This window comes from Triplophysa dalaica, chromosome 8 (assembly GCF_015846415.1).
Source record: "Triplophysa dalaica isolate WHDGS20190420 chromosome 8, ASM1584641v1, whole genome shotgun sequence".
Taxonomy (NCBI): Eukaryota; Metazoa; Chordata; class Actinopteri; order Cypriniformes; family Nemacheilidae; genus Triplophysa; species Triplophysa dalaica.
In genome coordinates this window covers 22,443,409-22,455,654 of record NC_079549.1, presented here as the reverse complement: position 1 = coordinate 22,455,654, position 12,246 = coordinate 22,443,409, and the positions used below count along the sequence as shown (strand labels likewise).

The 12,246-nt window shown below is 40.1% G+C and overlaps 1 protein-coding gene across 11 annotated transcripts in view; it reads right to left on the bottom strand.

The window, feature by feature from the left end:
* The window catches only part of tns1b (tensin 1b), a 171,942-nt gene that overhangs the window by 22,518 nt on the left and 137,178 nt on the right, over positions 1 to 12,246 (bottom strand). For all 11 annotated transcript variants that reach the window (XM_056755607.1, XM_056755610.1, XM_056755612.1 and 8 more), the window contains one exon: positions 2,421 to 3,881. In XM_056755607.1, coding sequence (XP_056611585.1) covers positions 2,421 to 3,881 — 1,461 coding nt within the window. The remainder of the gene's footprint in view (positions 1 to 2,420; positions 3,882 to 12,246) is intronic.

The following is a 12,246-nucleotide window of genomic DNA, read 5'->3' as shown; positions in this document are numbered from 1 at the left end:
CTCTTATCTGCGGCTATCTCCGTCTCTTGTTGCGAATGGTAAATGCAGACAAAGTGCTTTACTAATCCCAGATATCCACAGGCCTGATAAGCAAAACCCATGGATGAGATACAGAGAGTCTTCAATCAGCGTGGCAAGAGCGTGTGTCAAGAGAGAAGGTTACAAAGAGAGCAACTTCCTCTTTTAGCTTCAGTTATATGAACACTTATCTCAAGACTCAACAAAAACATCTCTGAGCCTGATAGAAAAAACAACACGCATGTTTTGACCAGTTTTGGTCATGACTATTTTAACCTTTGATGTTACAAATTTCTAGTTGATTAAAATGAAATTTATGAACAAATTTTGCATTGAGGTTCAGCTTTCGCGCGCATGTTCGTTATTTTAAATGTAGACACACGGCTGCTGCAAGAAAATAAGGTGCGGTACGCACATTTTTCTAGATGTGTCAGCGCCTAATCGAGTTGGAAATCGTTCAACTTTTCATAGTACCGCATGCACTAATTTGACTAGAGAAAGTGGTGCGGCTCTAGTTTTCCGTGCGGCTCTAGACGCGAAATGTGAATCGATCCTGAGTGTATAAATAAGAAATTATAAAAACAGAAATAAGCAAACATATAGAATAAATTGTAATCCACATTTTTCATGAGACAGACAATAGTGATAAATATATAAAAATACAAAAAACAAATAACGTAATAAAAATGTCTATTTGATTGTATTCATGACTCACAGAGATGATGTAGGGACTCTGAATGATAGCTTCACACCCTCCCGATGCTTAGCACAACAGAGAAGTTTTTCAACAAAACTTGTGAGATGAGCGTTTAAATGCAATAGCACTGGTGTGAGGGTGAAACTACTTTCCAAGCAAAGCTTTGATGAAGGCCTAAATACTGCGTATATGAAATTTTGGATTGCAAACTAGATTTACAGTATGTGTAATGCTTTGCAGCATGGAAAACTGTAACCTAAACGGCAAAAAATTTAAAGCAGCTAAAACTTAGTCTATGACAAAAAGATATACAGGACAGCAATCATCTCTGACGTGCTCTCATAACTCTCCAAAAATCACAAGGAAAAAGACGAAGACGTCCAGGAAAATCTTTTTAAATTTGGGAGCTGAATAGATCATGTGAACAGGAAAACCGTGTGCTGCCATTTAACAGCCTTCAGTTGTTTGGGATCTTCTCCAGATGTAATGTACAAATGTTCAGTTTTGGCTCGCCGCAATGCAGAAATGCGGCCTGATAATAATTCTTAAGCCAGGAGCACTTTGGACAAAGCTTCTTTGTGATCTCACAGTGCTTGTGTCAATGCCAACAAAGAGATTCTACCAAACAGGCCCAGCGGCGAGTGTAAAACTCGAGGTCTCAGGAAAAGTAAGATGTTTTTCTCCAACATATTTCTGTTGATGGCTAGTTTCATGTCACATACTGTATATATCTCCTTAATTTCATAAAGCAGGGGTTTTCAAACTGGGGTCCTGGGACCCCTAGGGGGCCTCCAGAAGGTTACAAGGGGTCCCACAGAAAAATGGTCCACAGTGTTTATCTTCTTTTTTTGCTACTGATGGTATCCAGAATTGTTTATATTTGAATCTTTCTAGTGAGTTTTTCTCACTATAGTTTCATTTTTGGGACTCAAAGTGAAATCGTTGCCGACTATTTAGGTTTAGAAACAATGTGTTGTCTTTATAATATCCTATTTACCATTATCTAACCAATTCTAAACGTTTCTTTAAACAGAAAAAATATAGATTAATATATATTTTAGAAAAGGTTAATCATATTTGGGGGTCCTTGGCATCATAGAGTTTGAAAACCCCTGTCATAAAGTATGTGTAGTTAATAGCGTATTGGCTAAAAGGTTGTTGACCTTCCAATGGCTGATCATTAACTTTTCATTGGCTTCAACTAAATGACTAATCTACTGTGTAGTGAGTGCAATCGTCATACATGGGGACACTGTCTGATAGCTTCACACCCTCCCTGATGCTTTGCGCAACAGAGAAGTTTTTCAATAAAACTTGTGAGATGAGCGTTTAGATGCAATAGCATTTGAGTGACAGTTTTGTGCCTCTTGGGGAATATAAATGAGCTCGACCTGATTTGCCAAGTGGTTGATGTCCTCAGGACAACATATTTTGTTGACCTAAGGAATTTTTTTTATAAATAAGACCTAAACCCAGACCATCCCCAACCCTAACAATAATTTACCCCTAAAATCAGAGGGAAATGATAAGTGAAAAACAATGGTCTAGAAGCCTCTAATCCTGATAAAACTTAAAATAAACTGTAAACTTATTGCTGATTTGTTGATTTAAATGTTGTCCCATGGTCAACTTGATGTGGTCCTGAGGACATCAACCACTTGGCAAAAACAGGAGAGCCCTTAAATGAACTTAAAAGTGATCTTACCAGCTACACGGTGAGCTACAAGACCCTCCAATCTGTAGTTGCCATCTTCTGGTTCGCTCTCTCTGGGCAGAGAAGATGAGGAAGAAAAGTAGTTGCGCTGGCTCTCCTGCGGCTCCGGGGACTGTGAGGCGGTACTGGAGGGGTAGATGTTCAGGGGTTTCAGCTGGAGAGCTCCGAAGGTTGATGAAGGCACTGTCGATTGGTACATGTGAGCAGGGACCTGACCCTCGGCCTCAGGGGAAAAGGAAGCATGCTGGGATAAAGTCGTGGGTCTCTGCTGGTTAATGACAGCCTGCGGTGACTCCAGGGACCCCGATGAGATCTGCTGATGGACCAGAGGATAACCCACCGGAGAGGCTCTTCCGCGCTCGTGAATGGCAGCGTCCCCCTGGAAGGATGGCCGTGCTTGGCTCTGAGCGAAAGACGGTTGAGTGGTGACTACACCTCCCTCTCCAGAGGGGGCACTGTGGGATTTGGGCACTTGGGTAAGTGCCGGGTCAAGATCCAACATCAGCATGTTGAGCGCCTCGATAGACTGCTCAATTTCATGCTGTGACGCCATGTGGGGGAATTCGGGCAGGCTGTGCGATTGCAGGACGGGGTTGAAGGTGACGTCCGTATCAGGGACCTCTGGAACCCCATATTGCTGCCACACGTTCAGTCCTCTCTGCACCGCTTCCTTGCTGCTGATTGTGCGCGTGGGAGCTTTAGGCATGTATTTTTGCTCCATGTTTGGGGCTGCACCGAAAGATTGCGATCGATAGATGATACCATTCTGGTTGGCATAGCCACTAGGAGCTCCCAAGTTGTCCTGTGCAGATAAAGAGCCACGAACGGGAACTTTAGGCTCTGGCACTTTCTCGTGGACGCTCTTCTCCATATAGGGCACGTCTTGCCCATTAATTACCGTCTCCGTCTGGTAGTACAGGTCCGCTGGAGTGGCTCTGCCTTCGAATGACGACAAGGTTCCAAGACTGTCCACGCTGTTTCCCTCCTGACTGATGGGCAGGTCATCATCAAGAATGTCAGTTTCTCTGTCTACGGTGTTATGTCCGTTCACGTGAACCTGGGCGGGGACAAGGTGTAGGACTCCTCCCCCTCCACTCCCCGCGCCGCTCTGGTAACCTGACCGATGCATTGGGGCTTCCAAACCGCTGAGCAACTGATCCAGCTCTTGTTTTTCCTCTGGGCTGAGGGGCTGGGAGGACAACTGACTCACCAAGGCCGGCTGCTGGCTGGCTTCATCAGTACGGTCAGTCTTGATGGATGCTGTGGAGTTGCCCGAGTCGCTGCTTACAGACAAGGCGTGGTCGACTGGGGGTAGGGTGTGGTCTACGACAGGTAATGAGTGATCGGAAGCAGCTGGGATACCATTGGTTGTGACTTCTCCATCCAAAGACTCTTTCTTCCGGACCTTAGCGTAGAGGCTACCATCCAATGGACCTTGTGTGTGAATAACGTCTGTGGATGAAAAAAGAAACATGGAATGTGTTAAAACAATACTTATTAAACACAAAAAGGTTAAAGAATAAAAGCTGGATCTTCATTTATTCTTCTGTTACAGTCCTTTTACTTCAAATTATTTTCATACCCACCCGAACACTTACATATATTAAAAACAAAAAATAGGCAAATAATTATGTGCTTTTATATATACAAAATAAATAAATAATATAATAATAATACAAATAATTATTATTATTATTAATAAAGCAAAAAACAATAAATTAAATAATATAACGGGGGGGGAATTATGTATATATTCGTGGTAAAAGAACTTGATTTATATGTTTTATTAATTTATTTGACCTATTTTTACAGCTCCAAAATAAATGGATAAAGTAAAAAAAAAGTAAAATATGCATCCACACACAATACCGAAGCTAAGAATTCACATATAATGAAAACTTCAAAAGAAAAAAAAAACACATAGTAATATTAACGATAAAAAAGTAAAACGATAAATAAAAGTTGCTTAATGTATATACCTTTACTTTATATCGCATTCTATAATTTTAGAGGTGCCCATATTGTTTCAAAAAAGGATACTGTTGCTCTTACTTTCATATGTTATCACTTCCACAGAATGTGCTTTTAAAAACCTTTCTTTTAAAACTGGGGATCCTTGCTCTTAAAAATAGCAGCTTTTATTCAGATGAAGGTCTCCTCCCTAAAAACGTGTTCATGTACTTGCACAGAAAGACAACTCCACCCCTGTAAAAAAGTCTCATGAGAGCCACCCGGCCCCCTGTCCAACACAGTGACTCACCAGTGGAAAGATCGGCAGCATTTCCCGTCTCCTCGGAATTAAAACATCATTTCCTCTAGTCACACATTTACACACACATGCTTGGACACTTACACACAACACACCTTTTTTAGCTTGTCTACTATGTGTCTATTTATATTTGTCTCAACAATCAGGGTCTTGTTTCCCTGTGCTCTTGTATTATAACACCACGCCTTCCAAAACCACTAAGCTGCTATTTGACAGTTTAAGACGCTACAGCCTTTTAATATCAACCAAGTATTGCAATCCAAGAACAAAGAAATGAGAAGTGCTATGTTCGGCGAGCGAGACAAAACCACAGGCTGTGACAAAATCTCATTCATTCAGCAAAACGCTCACGCACAGTTTCCCATGGTGTCTTAATGCAGGATCTGTCGAGCCGCAAATGTGATAATGCAACTGGGAACAACGCGCACAATACTCTACAGCTCCACTGCGCTGTTTCTTTGACACTCTATAGCGCTAAAAGCTAAAGACTGACGATCTCTGGTGTCACGTTACTAGAATTTAAAATATCATCACAGTCTGGTAACTCTGGTTCACTTTGCAGCTTGTTCTGACCGAGAACCGCCCCCTCAGACATGATGTGAAAACTGACCAATACAAACGTTTTGATGTTTAGAGGTCTTTAAAACTCATTGAACGAAATCAAGTTCATTTAAAATTCATTTAAAAATACTTACTTACTCGCTTCTTAATATCTCCATAAAACAGCAACTTGTGAAACATTGGAAAAACTCAAATGGAATGAAATGTGGTGGACTATATCTGCCCTCTCGGAGACTAATAGTTCCCTCGAGCTCCTTAAAAATAGACATCCTAGGTTACATCAAGTGACCCGTTGACCTTAAGGTTGTAGATGTCTACTTGCAACAAATTCAATGTTCACCTTCGACCCCGTGACACAGGCAGCTATGTGACCTGCTTGTCTGACAGGATTAGAGACGTCCACAAGCTAATGTCTGTCAAATGAAGTAAAAACACCAACCTTGATCACTCCCCACTTTCACGTTGCCAACATACCCCCCAAAACAGCTCTATTCATCTGCCCATATCAATTTTGTATGAATCTGTAGAGTTTACATTATCATTTACACAGGTGAATAATAATGTAAACTTTAACCATTTTCGTAAGTTGCTACAGAGACGTCTTCATGAGAGTGAAATAAGAAATGACTATTTGTTTCTCCCAAGTAAGACCAGGCCCAGTGCCAGAACTTTCCTATTACGGCACAGTCTGGAAAATTAGCATTTCCCCCATTCTTCGTTATTTCTCTCTCTGGTTTCCCTTAACAATCCCTCAGCTGTTTCAAACATCTCCCAGCGCTCCAGTATAAAAAAACACACCCACAGCGGACCTGAGAGGACCAGCGGCACCTTTACTCCGACCGTGACATGTGAATGTTCAGGTCAGATGAGCCGGACGGATCTCATGTTTTATTTGTACCTTTAAAACACCTCTTGACTTCACGCTGACATCAGAAGATCTGTGGCAGGCCATCTTAATATGACAGCGAGACGAATTGAATCAGACACGCCTCCTACTATTTTTCAGCGATTTCCCATCCCGACAAGCCTGCGTTTATCCCTGATCACCACCCGTAAAAATAGCACGACACGAACACATGGCAAAGCGCAACAGAAGTTACTCTGAGCTCCGGTTTCACCTTAAAATCACCAGAAGAAACACGAGAGAAACTTTCCTACCTGCCTCTGTGAAACGCTTCGAGCAGAAAGCGGTCTGTTTTCGAGCAAGCTGTGGGTGTTGTTTTGGATTGGAAAGCTCCTTCTTTTTCAGTAGAGCTGCATGCACGCCTAAAGATGACAGGACTCCCTCCCTTTGGCCGAGCGTGCACCACCCTCGGTGAAGTGGGCGTAAATTTATCCTCGCTCAGCTGTGAGTCTGGTGTGTGACATCACTAGGGCTTTCTCAGATGGGCTCCCTCACCTCGTTTGCACTGATCCTCTTTTATGTACACTTATCAGGACAATGTACTGTATTTCGACAGACGAAGGTTCACAGTGGGCGGGGTACAATGCAGGAACAGAAAAAAGCATCTGACAACACGTTCTTGTGACAACAACACTCTTTGAACTTCTGCCTATTCAGAAAAAGAGCTACTCAAGGTGGTGTGGTCTTATGTTTTTTACCACAGTTTTAAGAGTTCAGACACCGCTGAAACACACCTCGCCCGTCCTGGCTTGAACATTATGATTTATGTGGATAATGAGGCTACAGAATGAAAAAAAATTGCTTTTGAGTTTTACTGTCTTTTTTTACGCCTCGGTCGTTGCAAAGATTTGCAGGCGATATGAGTATACGTGAGTGTCCTTGAGTGTGTTTTTTCAGATAGCCAGTGGGCAAAAAAGTAGGCCATACTTTACATAACTTGAGAGATGTTAATGACTTGGTTAGTGAATGGTTAACCTGTGACAAGGGCCATTAGCACTGAAATATGTTTCTTGAGAAATCTGTTCTAAAAGTTGACAATTTTAAATAGGCTCGGCTTCTTAAAATGTGTTGCTCAAGGCACAGAGCAAGACATCTGTCTGCGAAAATCGCAAATGAACAAACACACCCAGACATTTTTCCACAATGACCTCTTGCCCAATTACAAACATGTTGTGGCAACGATGTGATCAAATTGTCCAAATCACAACACTGAGTAACAGTTTATCCTCCTAACCTCACCTTAAAAGAATTGATTCATCTCTTAATTTGTGCGGCGTCAGGCCCAGTGCAGTGCATCTAAAGATGCCATATTTGGATCTGTAGTTTTGGAACGTGTCATTCTCTAAAAAAGTTATTTCTGTTCTCTGAAAAACAAATCGTAGCATGCAAGTCTGGTAAAGGCATCATTTAAAGGCAAATTATTCCGTTAAGACTCTTAGTCGAGAATGACATCACGGCTCATATTTCACGGTGGGTGAGATCTTTTGTGTGATCGTATAATCTCTTGCGCCGGATGATTTAAGCGCCATGGTATGGGGTGTTTAAAGCCCAGGTGAGGTTTCAACCATATGAAGAAGTCTCTTTAAAAATGAGTGCGGCAAAAGGGAAGAGATCTTTCTCAGGTTGTCTACATCACTGATGCTTTGTGTATGTGCCTGTAACCAAATCGAATTAAGGAAAGGACTCTACAAACACTGCTGATCCATGTGTAACAAACAGCCACCAGTGTGAAACAACAGACAGAATGTGATCATCGCTTGAACACCTGCTTCCACAACTGAATCATTAGCTTTCCTGACACACTATCAAAATGATTGTGGTCCAGATCAACACAGCTGTATTAGTTCTCTTCTTTACAACATACAGAAAATGATGGCGTAATGTCCTAATGTCCCCAGTGAGCAAAGGAGACTTTGGAAAGTCCAGAAGATGAAAGATGCTGGAGACAAACTGGTTTATGTATTTATATTAATGTATATGTATTGACACGTCCAGTTTAAATTGGTGTTTTCTGGCTACACGGCTCAACATGACAACGGTCCCGTCTGGTGTACATATGGGCTATAGTCTGCGTCAGAATCTGTCAGACAGCGCACCAGTGTTAACTTCTCTTTCGTGCTTTGAATGAACAAAAACACACAAGATTTTGCCAGAAATCACATTTTGTCTAGTATTCTCACCAGCACAGTCCTCAACGAGTTAAAAACGTCTTAAATGAATGCAAAGGGTAATGAAAATAGGAAGCGTGTAAGACCTCCTTAGAGCGGCATCTCTTAAAGGGGCCGCGTTCTTTAATGTGTTGAGTGACTCCTGTCGCTAATGTGAATCAAATAGAAAAGAAATAAGAAATCAATGTGATTTAGTAGCTTTAATGAGGATTCTTATGTATTAAGCAGTAAAGACTGTAAAGTGTTTGTGAACTTTATTTATTTTCAGTGTATTTCCTACCAGTTTGACATGTAGGAGGGGCACACTTATTATAATAGGTTTGACTAGTAGAAAAAAATAATAATAAAGACATCATTTGCAAGGCCAACAATGTTAGAATTATGCTGTGAAAGAAATGGGCTGTTTCTACATTCATTTGTCGAAGAAACACATCTCCTCCTTCAACATCTGACCCATTAGTACAGTCTTCATTAGTACATTAATACTTAATTTCTACTTTCCTATCCCCCCAAAAATAAATATTCTTAGCTTTGTATACTGTGTTAGGCTTACGGAGACCAGTTTTACCACACCTATGCATTGTTGTTCTTTTGTTGTTTTCCCCTTCTTTGTAAGTCGCTTTGGATAAAAGCGTCTGTTACATGACTAAATGTAAATGGGGAAATAAAATATGAAATTATTAGAATGTAAAAGTTTATTCAAAAACTGGAATAGCATAACTGTGTGCGATTAGTCAGTTTATCTTTTTAATCGATTAAAAGCACAAAAAAAACATGTCAAGCAAAAGAGATAGCGCTTGTTTAATTTCACGATATGCGCGTAATTAATCGCAATTAAAATAAATGATCTAATATATATATATATATATATATATATACACATTCAATAATATATATTTATACATATAATATAATATATATATATTGTTTATATATTATATTAAAATTAATGCATTGAATATTATAAAGAATAAAGTTTAAAGTCAACTGTAATAAATAAATAAAATCATTGTGTATTGTATGTGTATATTATCGATGTGCCAATATATTTAATTTAATGTGATGGAGTCGCAGATTGCGGTAAAGTGTGCGGTCATTCTTGGACTGTGAAACTGTTGTGTCAGTACTTCAGAAAAACTTAACAGGCGCTCATCATCTCTTCAGAAGCTCTGTTCTAATGGAAGTCTTTATAAGGTAAGAGCAGCACATTAAAAAATTATTAAAGATGCTTCTGATGGCTCGTAAATAAAGATAAAAGAGACGTGAGAGCCTTCTGTAACTAAAGAAGTTTTTGACATTATCACTTTCAATCCAACTCACATCCCACGAGCGGTTGCGCAATGTGCTCACTTCTTAGACTTTGATAAAACGAGGAGACGTCTTTGTTTACAAAACAGTTTTTGGAGAAAAGTTAAATTGAATGTAATGTTTTTTGGATGTGTACACCCGCTGCATCCACAACATAATGTTGGTTTTGTATTCTAGCTGTTCTGCACGTGAGTAACACAAGGCCGCTCATCGTCCAACTTTTCATTACAGCTGACGTCGCGTTTAAGGAAAATCAATCGTCTTGCTCAAAGGGCTGGGAATGGAGCGGGCGGAATGAGGGCTGCTTTTTGATGGGCGTTATCAAACAGTTCATCAATAGTCATCAGAAAATCTGAAGCAGCGACAAAATTGTATCATCAAACTTACACAAGCCATTACAACAACAAGAAAACATAAATATGCATACTTTTATAATGGATTTTGATGGAGCTTCCAAATAATGGAAACCATCCAATGACATCACCAAGACAATAAGAGCCACAATATTTTATTAAAAATAAGTCAGAATAAGTAAATAATAGGAGCATTTTCATTTTGGGGTGACTTTAAAAGAGAAAAAGCGAACTCATAAATATCAACACCATCTGTCACAGGTCACAGAGAGCTATTTTAGGGGGCAATATGCGACCCGTGCAAAGCTCTGAGTGTAGGCCTCTGGAATGCTGGAGAAATAAGACAATCGTGTCTTGTAAAGTCAAGGGAAGAGAGAAGGTCGAGCGCTGATGGCCGGTAAATGAGCTCACCCCGTTCTTCTCTCTGCGCGGCAGTTAAGTCCAAAGACAAACACAGATCCACCATGGGGCCGATGAGAAAGAGGTCTGGACAGCAGCTGCGGGTGTGGCGTGGGTGTGAAGGCAAAGGTCAAAGGTGAAATGTTACGATTGGCTAAATGTGAATTTTGAAGGTCCGACGTAACGGCCTACAGCAGAGCCGGACTGAACAAACGCCTCTCTGTGTCCGTAACTGTGGAGGAGAAATTCTTGAACATTCTCAGAATGATGTTTTCAGAGGGCTTTCATAAGATCTGCCATGTGCTACTGTGCAGCTCACTCTGTGTTTACAGTCAAAGCAGTTTAATCCCACAGCGATTACAAGTGACAAATCCAAAATCTGTTTACAGATAAACAGTATTAGCAGAGCGACTTTGTGATGTGCAATGTGATTCTGATATGGGTAAATCTCTAGAAACCGGTTAACATGCTCGGATTATACTTCACCACAGAATCAAGGGGATAAAAATCTTTTTATGAGGTTCTGGATTATTATCACATTTTTCGTAACAATTAGGCACATTTGCTCAGTACTGTAATACATGGATGTTTAATGGCAGATATGACGTTAAAACATTTTTCGTTACTTATTTAATCTTCATTAATATTTCTAAGCCTATTTTTGAATAGTTAACGAATCAAAACTATGAAATAAAAAAATCTAAATGGTCATTTAACAAAATCAATGAAAATATCAACAAATCAATGAATATGAATATCTAAAAAATAAAATAAATCAAAAATATTTTACATTTTAACATCTCCAGGGTCATCCCCTTTGAGTAGAAATTGAAAAAATCTTTCTTGTTGAAAAATCTCTCTTTGCATTTGATTATCCAGTTTCAGTTCATATATAAACTAAAACTTATACATTACCTGAATATTATGTATAGTCTATTTATCACCAGAAATGTTCTTTTTAAAGGCCATGATTCAGATGACGTGTCAATCAAGTGAACTTTTCAACACATTTAAGTTCACCCCCCCAATTTATATGACTCTTTCTTCAGTAGAACACAAAATCAGATATTTTGTCCCTACCATGGCAATCGAGGGATCGGATGTTATTTGGTTACCAACGTTGATCAAAATATCTTCTTTTGTGTTCTGCACAAGAAATAAAGTCATACAGGTTTGGATGAATGAATGATTTAAAAATGTCATTGTGTGTGAACTACTCCTTAAAGCAGTGTTTTAAGAAGGCCAACATTACACAGTAATCCACACTTAATATCGAGCACATAACAGACAAGATCCCTATTTTTTCAAGTCCAAGATTTCTGTCCCTTTGGCCACCGTGTCCAATCAAGACAAACGAAAACATCCGGAGGACCACACACGCTGACAAACAGTCAAGCAAAGACGAAAAGTGCAGTTCTCGTGTCATGTGTTAACAGATGGACGACAGTAAAAGCTTAACATTGTGTCGACAAACCGCTCCTCCTGTGAAAGCCACTCAAATACTGAGAGTCCATATAGACTGCAGCGTGCTGAATGGGTTAACCGTCTACCAGAAATGAGCTACCGGTTCCCAGCCACATAATTAAACAACATCTGAGATGGAGAGGCCAAGCCGCCCATCAGAAGAAATTTAATTGAAGCCAGCCTGGCGTGTAGACACGTTTATTATGTAACAGTTACGCTGTCAGCCACACAAACAGTCCATAATAAAGCTCGGCATCGCTGAATTCAAAACGCCAATTCAGACTCTGCGGTGCTCGATCCTGCGACAACAGGGATGAAACTCTAGTCGACTTTCTGTTTAAGAGCTTAACGTAAATATGTGCTAACCGCACTTAGTCTCATAATAAGCTAA